This window comes from Episyrphus balteatus, chromosome 1, assembly GCF_945859705.1.
Source record: "Episyrphus balteatus chromosome 1, idEpiBalt1.1, whole genome shotgun sequence".
In the NCBI taxonomy this organism is placed as follows: domain Eukaryota; kingdom Metazoa; phylum Arthropoda; class Insecta; order Diptera; family Syrphidae; genus Episyrphus; species Episyrphus balteatus.
Genome location: NC_079134.1, coordinates 108,558,457 through 108,578,835, shown reverse-complemented (window position 1 = coordinate 108,578,835; position 20,379 = coordinate 108,558,457). Strand labels below are relative to the sequence as shown.

Sequence of the window (20,379 nt, the reverse complement as noted above, 5' to 3'; positions counted from 1 at the left end):
GATTAAATAACACATTTATTTAGAATTTTCTTATAACAATATAACAATTGATTTCTTATTTTCTATAAATTATCTTTTTTGACATATGTATGTATCTATGGCTTATTTATTTTTTAATTTAATTTCTTTCTAGTTAATTATGAATTTTGAATACATTAAATATTTTAAATATCTTTAAACCATTTTTATCAAATTATGTTCTGGAACTTACAAATTTAAAGTAATCATTATGTTTAAATAGAATGTTTAATTTTCAATGCATTATATAATATTATGTTTTATTAAATATTTTAATTTCAATCTATTTTATTATTTTGAATACAACTAACATTTTCTTATTTCTTTTTTATAGTCTCTTTTTTTTTAATGTTATTAATTAGTTACATATTTGGATAAAATACATTTACAGATTAAGTTTGGTGTTGTTTGACGGCTTGCTGCGGATGCGATGATTGTCGTTTCCATGTGTTAGGACGTCAAGTTAATCTGGAATTATTAGTCTTGACTTCAGTCTGCTTCAATTTGGGAGAACCAATTGCCATTTCTATCTCTCGTCTTGCACAAGATGCGATTGCTTAAATTTCTAACACAATTTAACTTATTTATGATACCCATCTTCGAAGGGTATTGAATTATTTTATCGAAGTTGAATGCCTCCAGCAAGTATATTTAAGCAGGAATGGGATCGCCAACATTAGCACTGTTACCAATTAGGTGACTGTTGTGCAGTTCGACATGTAATTTCGGCTCATGAGTTTGACATCTAGTATGTTGATGCTTGTAACTACTTCAATTCGAGTAAAATATCCCTTAGATCTTACAGCTTTCTGGTATGGGTGAAACATCTTTGTAGTTAAATGTGGTAGTTTTTATGTGAGCAATAGTGTGTGTTTAATACAGAGATAAAGATAGGCGGTTCCCCTCCCCACCTGGGACTCGATTTTTCACCTCTGGTACTGGCAGAACATTTTATTTACAGTTCACAGCATCTTTCCCAAACATAACTTCGTGACCATTCATTTTAAAGTTTTGAAGTAATATTTTTATAACAATTTTAATTTTAATTTAGAGCTTCTTTACGTAATAGGTTTTAATTAATGTCTTTGTATTTTTTTTTTTTTAAATAAAGTTTAATACTTAATTTTTATAATTTTTTTTTTTTTTCATATTTAGACTATTTTTACATTTCATAATATTTTTTCTTATTGTTCAAATAATTTTCAAGTACTTATTACGTTTTAGTTTCATAAAAATTTAATATTTGATTTTTTTTTTTATACTTTTATATAATTTAAAGTTAAGTTAATTGATTTATTTAAGTTATCAATTAATCAATTATATTTGTTTTATTTCATATATTTTTTTTTTAATATAGGTATTTATGTATTTTTGTAGTTTTTAATAAGATACATTTTTTTTTTTTTAATAATTGATTTTTAAAGCAATGGTTTAAATAATTTATTGATCTTCGATTAGTTTTTAAACTTTCGTAGTTGTCAATCAGTTATTTATTTAAATGTAGTTTGTATGTATATATTTATTATTTAATTAGTACAACTTTAAATATTTTAGGTTTTAAACAAAGAAAAGAATTGGAATAATGAATTGAGAAGAAAGTGGAATATAATGAATTGAGGTATTAAGGAAAGGAAAATATATGAAAAGATTATGGTTAAAGGGTTTTTGACATCTTAATGTTATCTGAAAATAGAAAAAAAAATTAGATTAAATGCTCAAAAACAAAGATAAATAATAAATTACTGAAATTTTGAATAAAATAAGTTTGTAGTACTATCTAGTTTAAAACTCAAGACAGGATTTACAGGATTTAGTTTAAGTGGTTATGCTTTGCGTACCCACGGACATAAGCCTCTTGATTGATTGACCGATCTCAATTTTTGATTGTCGTTGTTCACAGAACTTCTTATATTTTTCACTAAGAGGATGTGACTTCGATCAAAAGAGTCGTATTTTTCTCGTTTATATTTTTTAGAAAATATGTTAGAGATTAAGTTTAGGACATTATCCACTGAAAACATTTTTTTAGGGGAAGAAACCCTCGTTTCACTTAATTTGTGACTCCTGTTTTTTATTTGTCTTGAAGAGGTTCTTGGAAATTCGGTACTTTTTCTATTTGAAGTAAACGGATATATAAGGGGAAACTTTGATACCAGCTTTCTGTTGCTATCCAAAAATTTTAATTTGTTGGTAACAGAGTCAATTATAGCATGGTTCCCAAGAATATCCCTGCCTATTATACCATCGGCGGGTATGTTATTTAGGCCATCTATTATAGTCCAATTTAATTTTATTTTTCCCTTCAAACTCGACCGAATTGAACCTAAAGTTTCGCCAATCCCTTCAGAAGCTAATTTTATTTTACATTTTTCTTTAGTTCGTATTTTTGCATTATTTTTTAATGCACTACTTACTAAAAAGCTTGCTTTTTCATTTTCGTCTATTAAAACAAAAATTTTACCTCTCTTAGCATTTGGAAATGGCAGTTTTATATACATTTTTTTCTTGGATTCTTTATTGTTAAATTTACTTTTCACTTCGATGATGATTTTATGAATTTTTGAATAAAATTCATAAATCATATCGAAACATTTAGTGAATACTAACAATTGTGAAATGAAAAAAATGTAGTTAAAAACTGAAGGTATTTGAAAATCATAAATTTTGTTTGTTTTAACAACGGGGTTTGGTTTTTTGGCAGATTTGGTAATTTGAGTGGATGGATAAGGGACGATCTGTTTGTTTTTTGGTAACGTTGGGTTTTTGACCCAATCATATTTTACAAAATATCGTCTTTTACATCTACACTCATTCTCAGAGTGTCCAACCCTAGAACACCAATCGCATCGTACCCTAGTCTTTTGCGGGTTTGCCGCTTCTAATTGACCTTTGGGTAACGAAAGTGTTCTTTGAGGTTGTCCATGTGCCTTACAGGTATTGTGGAAAGAAGTATTTCTCTTAAACCTGCAATAAGCACTTTTGTGGTTTGTTTTCTTACAGAATTTACAAACCACTTTCTCTGAGAAATTTTTTACATTAATCTCCTTTCGAGGAAGAAATGTCTGCCAATCTTTGGTTACACATGCTGTAACCTTTTCACTTTTTGTCGTGTGACACATAATTATGTTAATTATAAAAAAAAAAAAAACTAGTCACTTTGAGTCAAACAATATAACGTAGGTATTTATTTAATTTGCTTATCCCGAACTCGAAGTTTTAAACTGACCTACATTAACTAAAATTAACGTATACTGGCCGTAATAATAAAACAATTCAAGCAAAAAAAAATTAAAAAAAATAAGTAGATCGTTTTTCAAAAAATGAAAAAAACGAAAACGATTCAAAACAAAAATAAAACCGAAATATACTTACCTGTTTATTGACATACGTACATACATAAATATAGTGTAGTCGTTGTCAACTGTGGTTTCGTATTCCAATTGATGTATATGTTGATAATATGTTGCACTTTGAATTTAATTAATTATTTTCTTTCGAAAAAGCAAAAACTATGATTCACTGATTACTTAAAATTTCCAAAAGCCGACACAGCACAAAGTTATTGGTTATTTTTATTTTGTTTTTATTATTTTATTTATTTTTTTTTTTTATTGTGATTTAAAGGTTCGCGGACCGACTGCGCCAATGTTATAACAATCGAAAGATGTTATATTATGGGAATTCGCAGGGATTAATATTTAAACAACTCTACTGGTTTACGTATTGAATGAGACTCAACTTGTCTTGTCATTCCGATAGTCGCGAGCCCAACTTCCTCAGTGGATAATCGTCGGCACGTTTAAAGAGTCAGCACAATTCAATTATTTTCTTATTGCACTTTGATTGACCCAAAACAATATCCGAATGGGCAATCAAAGTGAACATTACAATTGAAGTGTGCTGAGTTCAACGCACGACATTTCCTCTGGTAGGTATGGAAGAGGGCACAACATGCCATTTAACCCTCTACCGCATACTAACCCATATATGGTTTATCGATTTATTTCCGTTATATTGCACCAAATGTCAAAAAGAAAAAAACTATAGTAAAACTATGTCTATTTTTTTATAATAAACCGGTTTTTATTATCAGTAAGAGAGTCCTGATTCTGAAATAAACTCATTGTTTTTTTTTTTTTTTTTTTACACTATCAGTTCATAGCCGAAGAGCGCAAGCACCGTCTTGCGACCATTTGCCAACACAAAACTGTGTTATCCGGCTCATCACTTAGTGCAGTGTTAGTAGTTAGTAAGCAAATAATAACTACAAAAAAACGTACACTAAGATAAAAACATTGAATTCAATATTAGATAAAACAAACATTAAAGAAATACAAACAAAATAATTACTTGAGTAACAAAAAAGACATAAAAATAAACACAAACATTTATGAGCGTGGTACACTGGTTTTTAAGACAGTTTTTAATCTATTTTTATTAAAGTTTAAATCAAAAAGGTTTGAATTTAAATTTAGAAGTTTACACATGCGTGTTAAAGGTTCATGCAAGCCAGAATTTGTTTCAAGAGCATGTGTAAAGTGCAAATCAGTGAATAAAAGAGTGTACTTTTCAAGTGTTTTTTTTTTTAATAAAGAAGTTAGTTGCATCCAATTAAAAATATGTTTCGTATGTATTTATTATACTTTTATATGTTTACGAAGTTCGTTTTTTGTTTTTATAATAATTTTTGTCTTTTTTTGACGTTTTTTCCAAAACACCATATAGGTTATCATGCGTTGGTGACTTACATTACTGATTTTTGTGGGATTTTTATTTTTTTTTGTAAAATGAATTCGAAGACTTTCTAATAAAAAAATAAGTGTGTAAATGCTATAACTCGTGATGGCTTTCGAAGTGATTATGATCTAGCTTCAGATTCTGGCTCTTTTTAACATCAAACAAGCCATCTCCGAGCACTTATATGCAAATCTTTAAAACCTACAATGTCACGAAATAGAGGACAACCTTCAACTTTGGCAGGTGATCAAAGCAGAGATGGAACAAAACAAAGGTGAGGGAGTTAAACAAGTCACGGAAGTCCATCCCCATCTTATCCCGAAACTTCAATTCACTCACAACATCAACCAAGGGCAAAAGTAGTTGAATTCAGTGCGAACTGCAAAAATCGACCATATCCCTGAATGGCAAAAAATCCAATATGTAAAATTTGCGGAATGAAGACGTACACAATGTGTAAACAATGGAATGTGTTCTTCTGCTACAATGATAAAAGAAAGAGTTTGAATAAATTTCATGAATAAGAAGAGTCCATTGTAATAAAAACACACTTTACAAAAATATACCTTGAATGCATACTAAACCATATATGGGTTATTAATTTTCTACAAAAATAAAAATTTTTATGTAATACCTTTTTTCAACCCCTAATAAAGCTCAAAAATTGTAAAAAAAATTTTTATATCACTTCGTTCATAATTCATGCAGTAGAGGGTTAACTTGTTTTCGGTATCTCTATTCACTGCGTCGAGTCCAATATTCCAGTGTTGCCTAGCAGTCTAAACTATCAATGTCCGTTGCACCAGTTTCTATTAATTTGCATGAGTCTCCAAAACTTTGAACCCGTTTTTCTCAAAACTACAATTTTGCAGATTCGTGGTTTTGGTTGTGTGCCCACGATATACAATTAATCATGAGACCAAAACCAGGGCCATATGACTACTCTAAGTTAATCTAAAGGAGCGTTATGTCTTGAAGGTTCAGTTATAAAGTGCGAACCCTTGAGAAACTGTTCGAGGCACGTTCATATAAGCGTCAAATGTGACGATTTCACTTGTTTTGAACATTCTTGATTTTAGTATTTAGTATTTTTGTACTCTGTTTGCCGCGTTATATTAAAATTAATTAGAAATTACATATCAAATCATTACTTATATAAATTCAATTATATGCTTCAGCTTTCGGATTTTGGACTATGTACCGGTTTGAAAAAATCACATCGCACAGATTTTTACCGTGATTTGTCCCAAGCGAAACCATCAGATTTCATTGGCACTTGCGCCAGGTAACATTGTAAAGCATTATATAATATATATATATTTATTTATTTTTTTCTTCGTTATATTTATGACTAACGATACAATTAATTAAAGTCCTATGGATTCGAAACGGCGTGCAGAATCTTGGAAACGGAATAGACGAGCACTAGCATATAGTACGGTTGGAACTCCCGATTATATAGCACCTGAAGTTTTTTTACAGACTGGATATGGACCAGCTTGTGATTGGTGGAGCTTAGGAGTTATAATGTACGAAATGTTAATGGGATACCCACCATTTTGTTCAGACAACCCCCAAGATACCTACAGAAAAGTTATGAATTGGAGAGAGACCTTAATATTTCCACCTGAAATTCCTATTTCTGAAGAAGCAAAAGAAACTATAATTAAATTTTGTTGTGAAACTGACCGGAGGCTCGGAACTCAAAGAGGAATGGACGATTTAAAGTCAGTTCCATTCTTTCGAGGAGTTGATTGGGAACATATAAGGGAAAGGCCAGCTGCAATACCTGTAGAAGTGCGTTCAATAGATGACACTTCAAATTTCGATGATTTTCCAGATGTATCTCTAGAAATTCGTAAGTGATATCTATTTTTTTTTTCTTCCTTATGTCCATTTTGTTTGGTATTTTTAATGTTGTTTCATAGAATTTTGTGAAACAAAAAAATCAAATTATTTTATTCTTACTTTTTGTAGAAAATTACAAAAGTTGTAGGACTAAGAAACAAATAAATTTTTGTTGAATAAGCCCTTTCAATTTAGAAAATTATTTTAATCCTTATTGATCACACTTTTTTTTTTATTTTCAAACATAAACACAAAACGAATTCACATTTACACGGAAATTACCTTAGACGCGTAACGCGCTTCGATAGAACTTGTCTATCATCATCAACGCACACGACTGATTAACCCCTTGTAACCCAACATCGTAAATTTTAAAATTAATAATGTCAATCGAAAGGGCTTTAGCTATAATAAAACACGTATTTTTTAAAAATTCAATAAATTCATTATTTTCTTAGTTATTTCGAAATTTACGCAGTAAAAAAAAAAGTTTAAATAATTTATTTTTGTATATAAATGCAAAAATTCAAACAAAAAGCTATCTAATATTTATTTTTAAGCGCATTCCTAAAATCCAAAAATAAAACCCCGTTAGTTTATGCACGAAAAATATTTTTTGTGAATCTCGTAGTTTTTATATAAATTTGCTGGTTTTCCAAAAAAGCCGAACTTTCAACATTAACTGCAAATTTAAAACTATTGGTGCATTTATTAGAAATATGGCGCATTATTTCGATAAAGCAATTCTTAAAGATTGTGTAAGAAGCTTTAAAAGAATAAAAATATGTTTTTTACAGCTTTTGGGCGATCTTTTTCGGTTTGTTACAGAAATGTCACATGGGGCTACAAGGGGTTAGGTTAGGTTAGGTTAGGTAGAAATGGCTGTCAGGAAAACAACTGACACACTTAGACCATTTATTGGTCCGTTGTGATACCATGATTTTGTGAGGAAATTCCTCACTAATTAAACCAGTTGGAGCTTTTAATAAAGCGGTGAAGGTTGAAGATGTCAGTATTGATTAGTTCACTGGTATCTTCTAAGAAATATTTTTCCAGGTATTTTTTACGTCTACTGGAAAGGGCAGGACATGAGCAGAGAAGATGTTGGATTGTTTCTTCTTCTTCCTCATCAAGGCAACTTCTACAGAAGTCGTTAGAGATTACGCCAAGTCTTATGGCGTGTCTACCTATGAGACAGTGTCCTGTTAAGACACCTATTACAGAGCTGATATGCAATCTGCTTAGAGACAACAAATTTTTTGAACGTTTAGGATCTAGCCTAGGCCAGATCTGCTTGGTCGTTTGGCAAGTTATAATGTTTGACCATCGTATGTTTGTTGCCTCTATAGCTTCTTGCTTCAGCATGAGTTTGCACGTTGCGATTGGTATACCAATATTTGCCTTATTGGGTAAAATTGGTATTAGAGTTCCATTTCTGGCGAGTTCGTCTGCTTCACAGTTTCCCAGAATATCTCTGTGACCCGGCACCCAGAAAAGGTGAATGTTAAACTGTTCTGACATCTCCATGAGAGATGATCGACAGTCGCGGGCAGTAACGGAGTTTGTGGAAACCGAAGCTAACGATTTAAGGGCGGCCTGGCTATCAGAGAAGATGCGGATATCCGATGTAGATATCACGTTTTCTTTGAGCCAAGTCAGTACTTCTTTAATCGCCATTATTTCCGCTTGGAACACGCTGCAGTGATTAGGGAGACGGAAGGAGAGACTAACATTAAGTCTATCGGAGTAAACCCCGCCACCCACTCCGTCATTGGTTTTAGAACCATCTGTGTAGAAATGAATTGAATCATCTCTTAGAAACTCGGCATTGTCCCATTCTGATCTATTTGGGATGGTGACTTCATAATTATTGCCGAAAACCAATTGTGGGGTGGTGTAGTCGGAGTGACTGTGGATTGATCCGAATGAATTCAGAATATTTGTGTGGCCAATAGAGTTATTGGTCCATTGAGAGATGGCTTGGAGTCGAATAGCAGTGCTCGCGGCCACCTGCTTGCTGAATATATCTATGGGTGGAAGATTGAGTAATATATCAAGAGCGGCGGAAGGTGTCGAACGGAGAGCTCCGCTGATGCACATGCAGGCTGAACGTTGGACTTTGCTTAACTTGTCTCGATATGTTACTTTTTCCAGAGCAGTCCACCAAACTGCTACCCCGTAAGTGAGAATAGGTCTGATGACTGCAGTGTATAGCCAATGAGTTATTTTAGGAGATAGTCCCCATTTATTCCCTATAGCTTTTTTGCAAGAAAAGAGTGCCACTGTGGCTTTTCTTATTCTTTCTTGTATGTTGGTTTTCCAGTTTAATTTGCTATCCAAAATAAGACCCAGGTATTTGGCTTCGCTGGCAAAATTAAGTGGAACACCATTAATAGAGGGGGGGTCTAGTTGTGGAATTTTATATTTCTTTGTAAAGAGGACAAGTTCTGTTTTTTGAGGATTTACCCCCAATCCACAGTTTGTTGCCCATTTTAGTAGCTTATTTAGAGCAGTTTGCATTAGTTCTATTATAGTATGGAGATGTTTTCCTGATATGGCAATGGCGACGTCGTCAGCGTATGCAATCACTTTGAATCCATCTACTTCTAGACCGACTAGTAGTTCATTAACCACTAAGTTCCACAGGAGTGGGGAGAGTACCCCTCCTTGTGGTGTACCTCTACTAACAGATCTTCTTGCTGAGAAATCTCCTAGAGTTGAGTTAATAATTCTGCTTTTCAGCATAAGGTCTATTAGCTCGCTCAGTGAGCTATCTACTTTAAGGTTCTTCAGTGCATTTGTGATTGCTATGTTGCTGACGTTGTTGAACGCGCCCTCAATATCAAGAAATGCAACTAAGGTGAACTCTTTATGATGGAGGGAATATTCAATAGTGCGCACTACAGTATGTAGTGCTGTTTCAACCGATTTCCCTTTACAATAAGCGTGTTGTGCTGTAGATATAAGATTGGGATCTATGACATTACGCAAGTGGATATCAATCATTCGTTCTAAGGTTTTAAGAAGGAATGATGATAGGCTGATAGGTCGGAGGTCTTTCGGATTGACATGAGAGAATTTTCCTGCTTTGGGTATGAATACAACTTTAACTTCTCTCCATAGGGCAGGGATGTGTTTCAATTTTACACATCCATTCAGAATTATCTCTAAGATGGGAATTAGAATATCTGATGCCATTTGAAGTTCGGCTGGTATTATACCATCCGGTCCAGCGGATTTGTATGGTTTGAAGGCGTTGATGGCCCACTTTAGCTTCTCTCTTGTAATCAGACCAAGATTGTTTTTTGAATTTGTGTCTGGCCCTGATGGGTCGACTCTGTTTATAATGTTTGAGCTACTTGGAAAATGAGTATCTAGTAGCAAATTGAGTGATTCTTCACAGGAGTTGGTCCAGGCCCCGTTATTTGTTTTCAAGGCACTGGGCATTAAAGGGTTTGTTGAGAGAATTTTTCTTAATCTAGAGGCTTCTGAAGAGTCTTCTATTTTTTCACAGAAATTTCTCCAAGAAGATGTTTTACATTTTCTTAGCTGTTTTTTGTAGACTTTCAGGGATTCTTTGTATAGGTCCCAGTCTGAAACATCTCTAGTGGATTTGGCGAGATTGAAGAGTTTTCTACAAGCTTTTCTGTGCGGTTCTAGCCCTGAGTTCCACCAGTGTGGCTTCTGCTTTCCTCTTACTTGTATGAGTGGGCAGGAGTTATTCATTGATAGGTTAAGGGCAGAAGTGAGATCATTGACTTTGTTGTCGAGATCGATTGTATTTGAGGGATAACTTAGAAGTTCAGGTTTAAGTAAGCTTGTCAGAGTTTCCCTGTATTTTTGCCAGTTAGTTTTGCGATAGTTTCGGAATGCTAACTGTTTAGTAGTCACATCGTTAAGACTAAATTGGATGTATCTATGATCAGAGAACGAGTGTTCTTCAGATACTTTCCAATTTAAGATCCTTTGATGAATCGAATCGGAGACAAGAGTAATGTCTAGTACTTCTTGTCGGTTTCTGGTAACGAATGTTGGTTCATTGCCAGTATTACTTACTATCAGGTTAGTACTCAAGATAAAATCAAAAAGTGACTCACCTCTATCATTTATGTCGGTACTTCCCCAGACCGTGTGATGGGCGTTTGCATCGCAACCAATTATGAGGCAGATCTTTTGCCTTTCAGCATCGGCTACAAGTCTCCGTAGTTTTTCGCCAGGGAGAGGGCCGAGTTGGTCATGGCCGAGATATGCCGACGCAATCCAGAGTGTTCCTTGGTCAGTTTGCAGTCTGACCGCGGTTACATCTCTATCGCTGTAATTAGGGAGTAAATATACATTAGTATTACTTCTTGCTAATATGCATGATCTGGGGTCACCTTTGTCCGATGCATATAGCAAGTTGTACCCAGGAGTCCTGAGTCCCTGAACCATGGACTTGCAGATCCATGGTTCCTGGACCAGCACCACATCTTCCCCATTCTTGTGGATTCGGAGAAGAAGGGAGGCCGAAGCCTGCTTGGAGTGGTGAAGGTTAATCTGAACTAACTGGAGCATGAATGCTACTGTTAGTCAGATCAGCCCCCACCACCGTAAGGTCGAGGTCTTCGGATTCTGACTCAGAAGATGAACGTAGGAGTTCATCTTCACTGAGTAGAATCTTGTTGAGATATTCCTCTGTTTCCATCTCAACATCGGAGCTATCTGGTATTGGAGCCTTTATGGCTGGCGTTTTAGAGCCGGAGGGGACCTCCTCAGTTGGAGAGATTACCGGCATATCAACCTCCATTGATGGAGATGGAGGATTGATATTTAAGGCAATATCTTCTTCTAAGGAGGGAACCTCAGGTGCCGGAAGTGATGGAGGTGCAGCTTTTGCACTCTCCTCATCTTTTTTATAGATCTTTAAGGTTGTAGAAGTCCATCCAAACCTTATCTGACTTTGGTTCGCGGCTAGGGGAGTCAACGACTCCTTATTGATGACAATTATTGCCGATCTATAAGGGCCCGTTGGCTCCTCCAGCTTTGCGACTTTCCAGTCGTGAGTGGGTAGGGATGGATTTCCAAACTGGATCATTTTGAGCACAGTATCTTTGCAGGCTAGCTCAGCTGGGATACTGATGCGAGCTCTAGGTCTGCAAGGAATGTCTTCCTTTGCCACAACCTCTAGCTTGGCATCAGGCCATAGCCCCTCTAGTCTGCTGATAGCAAGCTTATATAGATCGCATGATCTCTTGTCACCGAATGCGACGAGCTTGACGCGGCCTTGGTGCCATCCCGCGTCCTCAACAACTGCAGGCTCACCCGGGTTCTCCATCATGAGAGTCCAGTAGGAGATCTGCAGTTTGTTTGAGACCATCGTCCAACGGTCAAAAGAGATCATGCCATCGACATTACTTCTATCGATAACTGCGAGGATAGACTTGTCCTTAAGAACGTCACTAAAGGACAGGTCTTTCCTAGTGTGAGTGCTGGAATTATGCACTTTTTGTCTTTTAGATTCCGAGACGGAATCCTCAACAGACCTTTGTCGCTTTGACGTTAAGTCGCTGCTGGTCAATCTTTTGCTAAGAATAGCTTTTGCCCATTCTAACTTGCTGGATTGCTCTGGGGACCGTTCGGCTATTGGTATCAACCTTAGTGCTCTATAGATCCCCTTTGCGTTCCTTATGTCATTACGGGACGCTCTTTTGCTTTCATCTCCAGCGGAGGTGGAACTATGAGAGACAGCTACACTGCCGCTGGGGATTTGAGCACTTTTAGGGTCAGGAAGAGGTCTGCCTTGACTAGAGGTGAGACTGTAAGAGACAGACGTTTTACTGGTCAAGACATCCCCTTCCGGACCCACAGAGTTAACTATTCCTGAGTTTGGAGTAGCAATTCTGTTACTGTGTTCCTCGGCGGAAGCATGACTGTAAGAGACAGCCCTACTTCCGTCAGGGAGTGGAGTAACCAACGTGTTCTGAAGGGGTTTGCTTTGACTGAGGGTGGATTCGTAAGAGACGGTCCGTTTTTCAGTCATTGCATCCCCTTCAGGGAACGTAGAATTATCTACATTAGTGCTTGGGGTGTCAGTAGTACTGTAAGAGACAGCCGTACTTTCACTAGTGGGAGCTACCAAGGTAGCAGGTTTTGTATTGGTGGTTGTTCGCCGGCTTCCAGTTTTGCACTTTGCAGTCTTTCTGGAGGCTGAGGTCGACTCACCTTTACTTTTCTTTTTGTCAGCGTTTTTCTTTATTTCCGCCGAGCTAACTTTTGTCACTGGCGACTTAGCCTCTTTCGAGGCCAAGCCCTCGCCGGCAGTCGCGACACCTGCCGACACTTGAACGTATATCCCCGTTCGATTTTCAATATTTTGGTTAGCTTTTTCCATTGTTTTTCATTTTCAAGTTTTCTAACATTGAGGTTATTTTTGAGTTATGTTTGTGGTGAGATCCTGCAACTGGATTGCTGGAGGATCCCACGATAAGCACCCCCACCACGACAAGGTCAACTCATAGGGGGTGAACAAGGGGTTAAAAGTGTCATCTTCTTATTGTAGGTTAGTACATCTCATACAGCATCACTGGTCCAGTGTGCAAGTCATTGCAAAAAACACGGGGATAGACAAAGATAACCGAAGCGACGGTGGTTTTACATCACACGTAAAATACAAAGTTTATTGTGTAAGAATGATAGAATAAAACAAAACACAAAAAAATGAACTTTGCACTTGGTATTTTTCGATGTGCATGTCAATATCAGGTAAAAAGCTAATTTTAAACCAATTGGAACATACAAGGACTAACTTTTCGAACTAATTTTAAGTTATCTTTGGTAAAACTAAAGTGATCGTTTGTAAGAACATGGTTGGCTAGGGCTGAAGGTCTTGGGTTGTTTGTTTTTATGTATGTATGTAGTGTGTTCTTTAAATCTTGTTTCTCTTCAAATCTTTAATTTATTTATTATCACCGGGTTGTATGACAAATATATCCTTTTTCGATCATTTTTTTCGTTGGTTTATGGTAAATAGAAAAACCATAAAAAAGATGATCGAAAAAGGGTATATTTATCATACAACCCGGTGGTAATAAATAAATTAAAGAGTGAAAGAGAAACAAGATTTAAAGAACACACTACAAATAAATAAATTAAAGAGTGCATTTAATCGCAACAACATGGAAATGGTGTTTTCGAGCAACAATAAATTAAAATCTATCTTAGGCTTAACAAAAAATAAAAATGAAACTCTTAAGAAATCGGGAATTTATTCAGTACAATGCACAGTGTGACAATTCGTACATTTAGCGGGATTTAATTAATAACGCTCACAGATTATAACTTTTCGTGGATTTTTTTTTATAGAATTTATAACAACTATATACAAAATGAAATGAAACAACAATTTTGTTAATATTTTTAAACAAAAGAGGTTTAATGGGGGTCATTTTTGGGAAAAAGTACGATAACTCACAAGGTGAAGAATTGTAACGAATTCATGTAGAGGAGGTAAATACAAGCATTTCTTACTGCAGGAGAGGGGGTCAATTCCCCCCCGTTTAAGAGGGAGGGGCAGTTTTCTAAAAAATTACTTAAAATTAAAAAAAAATTATTTAAAAACGATGGCAACACTTAAAGTCATTACTTACAGGAATGATACCTTTTTTGCTATTTTCCATAACCTTGGCTTTAACAGTGCCACTACCAAAAATGGTCTTTGATAATTAACTTCATGAATACTTGCTGGCATATAAAACCAGCTATAGTTTCTGATATATAGCTCCTTCGTTTCTCTTGCAAATATTTCAAAGGAATCTACGTCAATTACATACCCAGACCCAAGCCCTTCTAAAATAATGTGAAACTTTTTTATGATTCGATTCCTGTAATTTCAGCAGTTTTTTCTTCATCTCTAAAAAATCTTCTGGCCGTGTTGCCATCATTTGTGTTGCCGGGCTGTTGAGTTTCAGCTCTAAATCTATCTTGAATCATTTTGTTCTTGCTTTGACCCTTGATCTCTAACCTGCCAAACTTTAACATCTAGTCTATAATCTGAATGTTCACTTCAGATGGTTTTTCTGTGCAAAATTTAAAAATTTAAAACAATTTGTGGCAGTTTAACGATTTCATTTAACCAATCACAATTATTGCTTTCAAAGCGTTCTCTATTACGACCACATTTGGCCATTTTTTCTTCAAACCTCAAGTATAAAGTTTTGAAGGTTGCCTTTATTGACTTAATTGCCTCTTCAGAAAATGAAAAATTATTAAAATTATCCATAACGAAGGAAAACACAGCATCGAAACGCTTAATTTTGATTTTGGAAATCCAAATATCAAAAATTTGTTTTTTCCTAATTTCGGTTGGCATCCTAGAATACGAAAAATTTTGTATGAGTGTCGCACCTGTGCGCAAAAAGATAAAACACTTTTTGCTTCCACATATGTATATACAGCTTTAAAACAAAAGGGTCTCAACCTTGAAAAACACTGTAAAATTATACTTTTTGTCTAATGAACACATAAAACACATAGTTTTTCACTATTTTTTCGCTTCCAAGCACCCCCATTTTTATGACAACAATTTATAAAAAAAAAACTTGAGTTTATAATCACAAATATTATATTAAATATAAAAAAAATAAACTTTTCCCTTAAACCCCACGAACCACTTGCACCAGAAGCAAAGTCCACTTGGCACTAAATCAGACCATTCTCCTAAAAATTATACAAAAGTTAATTTCTAAAGTAATTTTTTGTTGTTGTGCTTAGTTCTAACGCATAAAAATGTGCATATTCATTGAGAGGGAGGTTTAGGCTTTAAGAGAAACTGTTTGCAATGTGGTGATTGTGAAAAAGTGTACTATGGCAAAACAAAAAATATTGAAACAAGATTTATAGAACACACTACATACATACATAAAAACAAACAACCCAAGACCTTCAGCCCTAGCCAACCATGTTCTTACAAACGATCACTTTAGTTTAACAAAAGATAGCTTAAAATTAGTTCGAAAAGTTAACGATTCGCGACGCTTAGATGCTTACGAAAGCTATTTTATCCAAAAAGATGAAAATTCAATGAACGCCGATCTTGAAAATATAACATCTTGTTTGTTCCAATTGGTTTAAAATTAGCTTTTTACCTTATATTAACATGCACATCGAAAAATACCAAGTGCAAAGTTCATTTTTTGTGTTTTGTTTTATTCTATCGTTCTTACACAATAAACTCTGTACCTTACGTGTGATGTAAAAACACCGTCGCATCGGTTATCTTTGTCTAAACCCGTGTTTTTTGCAATGACTTGCACACTGGACCACTGATGCTGTATGAGATGTACTAACTTACAAGAAGAAGATGACACTTTTAATCAGTCGTGTGCGCTGATGATGATAGACAAGTTCTATCCAAACGCGTCTAAGGTAATTTTCGTGTAAATGTGAATTCGTTTTGTTTTTATGTTTGAAAATAAAAAAAGTGTGAACAATAAGGTTTAAAATAATTTTCTAAATAAGCCCTTTCAGTTTTATTTCGTCACTTTCAGTCTTTAACATTTTTAAGTGCAAATTTTTAAGCTACTGTGAGCATCATTATATTTTTTATGGTAAGGCCGTGTGTAAATTGGATTAAATTTTTAGCCAAGAATAAATTTCTGACATTGTTGAAGAAAAGATATAAATTCTCAGCTGTCATAAATTTAGCTTATGAGAGAAATTATCTGTCCGAAACAACCAGCAGACTACAAAACGAAGAGCGCAGAGTACAAAATATGTGGGACCCTCTGCAAAGAACTTGCTTGATGAAGGCGAAGTCACTGCTAGGATTATCTAATGGAAACTACAAACACGACAAATAAAATATGGTGGTGGAGCGATGAAGTCAAAGCAGTGATATCAAGAAAAAACACAGCTTTCCAGGCTTGGTCCAAATGCACCCTCATAATAGAGATGAAAAAGCACGACTCGAAGTGGACTACAAACGCTACAAGAAAAAAGCAAACAAGAACTGTGCCCAGCATAAAGCAGAAAGTACGGAAAGCGTGTATCGCGAGCTTGGGGAAATATCTGATGCAAACCAGGCTCTCCAAGAACTGCGACATGCCAAGTTGAACCAGTGTGCAACTATCTTAAAAATTGCAGCTCAGAGAAGGAGGAACGCCCAGGAAATTCGTTCACCCAAGTTTATTAACGATGCTGACGGCCTAATACTTGTGGATGACGATTAAATTCTTCACAGGTGGCGACAGTATTGTGACAAGCTTTTAAACGAGCAATCTCCCAGGATATACTTTCCAACGGCCGAACCTAACTTAGAAGAAGTACCCGACCTTACAGTCGATGAAGTAAGCGTGGCTGTGAAAAACTCCAAGAAAGGAAAAGCGATTGGTCTAGACAAAATACCCTCTGAGTTCCGGAAGAAGATGTGAGACATCTGGTCTAAATTCCTCACGATTCTCATCTCCAATCCATACTCATCAGCGGTGACCAAATGCCAATGCCAGTAGAGAGAAAGTAGCATTATCTGCGATAACTACCGATCGATTAAGCTGATGTCACACACCATAAAGATCATTGAACGGCCGACTGCGAAAAAAATACGACTGTTTGTTGACCAGTGCGGGTTTTTCTCGGGTAAATCAACCACAGATGCCATACAGAGTTTAAGAATCCGAATGGAAAAACACCTTGAATCTCAATGCATTTGGATATTGTGCTAGTTGATTTCGAAAAGATAGACAACCAAGAGATCTAATATGGGTTTCCTTGAGACAGCGCGGGGTTCCGGAAACCTACGTCCAGATGATCATGGACATGTACGAGGAAATAAAAACGAAGGTAAAACGCCCCGCAAAACCACCGAAGAGTTCTCAATAAAAGTCAAAGCGTCCTGGCGTTCTTTATCACAGTTCTTGACTTTGTGCTTGAAGGAAAAGTGAATCCGTTATTCTTTGCTGTTGATGGAGCTATCATAAATGAAACTCCAACATCCTTGTAACGAGAATATAATGTATGGGTGGATCTTCTGCTGGAGGGAAGTGCATAGCGCATTAGCTCGAAAAAAAAACAAAATAGCAATGCTGTCCATTTTCTGACCCAGACGGCCATATTCTGGGCAAATGTGAAAAGTTCAAATATCTTAGATCTATGATCAACAACAAGGCATCTTGTGATGACGACATCAACCATCGCATTAGTGTAGGGTGAATAAAGTGGCGAGAAAACTTTGCCATCTTTTATGATAGAAAAATGCCCCCTAAACTGCCAAGGCACTTACATACGGTTCACAATGTTGGACAATGTACAAAAAGTATGAGAGTAAATTGACAACAGCTGAGATGAAGATGTTTTGCATGACAGGCGGACAAAGCTTGATCGAATCAGAAGCTAGAAGAAGCAAGAAATATTTTTTAATGATATTTACTAAAAATACAAATTAAATACACGACTGGATCGCAGGTACTTGCTCTATACATACATTTATAAAAAAAATTATATTTTTATAAGAAATGTAAAAAAAACAAAATTAATTCCTAACATAGTTCATAGTTCACATAGTTCACATAGTTCATAAAAAATTTTTCGTCAAGTTTTGTGAGTGCTTGTCTTTAATTCGATTAATTTTTTTTGTGTAATAATATATGGTTAGGTTAGGTTAAATGGGCTGACAGTTGATTTTGTTTCCGTCACACTTAGATCAATGTAGTAATATATGGTATATATTAATATTTTTGTAAAAGCAATCCCTTTAATTGTTAAAAAAAAAAATGAGACTAAAAAGAATAAACATATTATCTGGTAGACAATTTTTTAAAACCTATATGCAAGCGGGGTCGGATCCAACTTTTTATGAATCTTGCTAAGAACACTCATGAGATTTCGAAAAAGTGGTCTAAAAAGCGTGCATATGCAAGCATTTTTTTTTTAATTTTGCCGAAATCTGAAATGTTTGTTTTTTCAAAAAAAAAAAAAAAAATCAAAAATGGTTGTTTTTTAATTAAAAAACCTTCCTATTGATGATAATTTCTTTTTAATTGTTTTAATTCAAACAAAGTATTTCTAGAGTCTAGACCGACAAAATTTATTTTAAGGAATTAGGATCAAAATTGATAAAATTGAAAAGGAAAGTTGAGCTAAAATGAAAAAAAAGTTCCCACTGAAGCCGTTAGGTGTACTTAAAAAAATCTTTTTGAAAATAAAAGAGGATACATTTTTCTAAGCATCACATACAAAAAGAATGTTCAAATCGAAAAAAAATAAATCCAACAACGTCCGGAATTTTGTACTAGCCGATCCACTGTGCGACGCACACTGGGGCAGCTCCATAGAGATCAGTGCGCAAAAGGTCACTTTGAAATGTTGTCGAAAGAAGAAAAAACTTTTTCTTTTCTCAAAGTATACGGTATTTATGATATGAAAAATGATTTTTGTTTTATTTTTATGCCTTGCACTATGTTAGACACTCGATCAAAGTTGACAAGTTCATTGTGAAATTTGCAATTGGGAGATAGTACAGAAATAAGATCCTTTTGTTTTTTTTAATAACTTTGTTATTTATAGTGCCATTTAAAATATAAAATATGACCATGAAAGGTAAAGATGAGAGTATTTTTTATTTTAAAAATGAAAGAAAAAAAATTCTTGTAATTAATTAAGGGATATGAAGTGCGAGTGTTTTGTTTTAGACGTTGTTTTAGTTTTTGTACAATATCTTCCGTGGCGGCAAAAGTTTAGCAAACCTAATGATTGGACATAACTAAGACATACTTCCTTAATATGAATGTGAAAGCAGAAGTGTTCAACTTCTGCCGCCTATATTTTGTTTTTCATTTTAGAAAAATAGTGATCACGATGAGGAGAGTACGATAACTTAGGCGACAAGAATTGATAACGGTATTTTGGAATTAATTACAATCATTTTTTTACTATGGGAGGGGGTTCTATCTCCCCCCGTTTAGGCGGGAGGGGTAATTTTCTAAAATATGACGAAAAATAAAAATAATTATTAAAAAACAACGGCAACACTTACAGTTATGAACGATACATTTTTCAAAAGCCATAATTGTACACTAGAAATTGTAGAACATGGTAAAAGCTACAAAAAAGCACCTTGTAAAATTTTCGTATCTCGAAGGATAGCCGAGTTATTGTCAAAAAAGTTATTGCGGAAAAAGCTCATAGGAAATCTTGGTCGAAAACTTCACGTTAAGCTTTTTTAAGCATCCCTACAACATATCCAAAATTTAGCTTTCTCGGTCATTTTGCATTTGTATATAATGACTGGACTATAACAACTTTATAGATCTACTAGACAGGATACAACCCTCATTAAATAAATTTGACCCCGACAGTCAATTTCTCTTTCTATATATAATTAAAAGTAGGCTCGTAGGGAAAGCTAGAGAAGCCATCGAAATAAACAACAATGTTTCAAGGCGGGAGGACGTTAAAAAAAACCTCTACCAGTATTTCGGTGATAGGAAATTAATAGAAGAACTTTATGACGAATTAAGAAGTATTCAATTCATTGACAATTGCAAAAATTTCTATGACAAAATAAAAATATCACTTAGGCGTCTTAATAACAAGACAAAACTTGAAAGAGGCATAATACCATCAGTAGAAATAAAAAAGAATTTCGAAATGGCTTTACGCCTTTTTAAAAATGAAATTCCTGAACCTATGAAAGGAGTTTTAATTTGTAGACTCCCCAAAAATCTAGAAGAAGCCATGGATATTCTTCATGACGCAGGATACGCATATACTAGGAACAACATTCCAGGTCAAGGCAATGACGCA

General features: G+C 34.9%; 1 protein-coding gene across 1 annotated transcript in view; it reads left to right on the top strand.

The window, feature by feature from the left end:
* The window catches only part of LOC129906390 (serine/threonine-protein kinase tricornered), a 103,672-nt gene that overhangs the window by 71,055 nt on the left and 12,238 nt on the right, over nt 1–20,379 (top strand). The window contains exons 3-4 of the mRNA XM_055982138.1: nt 5,934–6,040; nt 6,129–6,613. Coding sequence (XP_055838113.1) covers nt 5,934–6,040; nt 6,129–6,613 — 592 coding nt within the window. The remainder of the gene's footprint in view (nt 1–5,933; nt 6,041–6,128; nt 6,614–20,379) is intronic.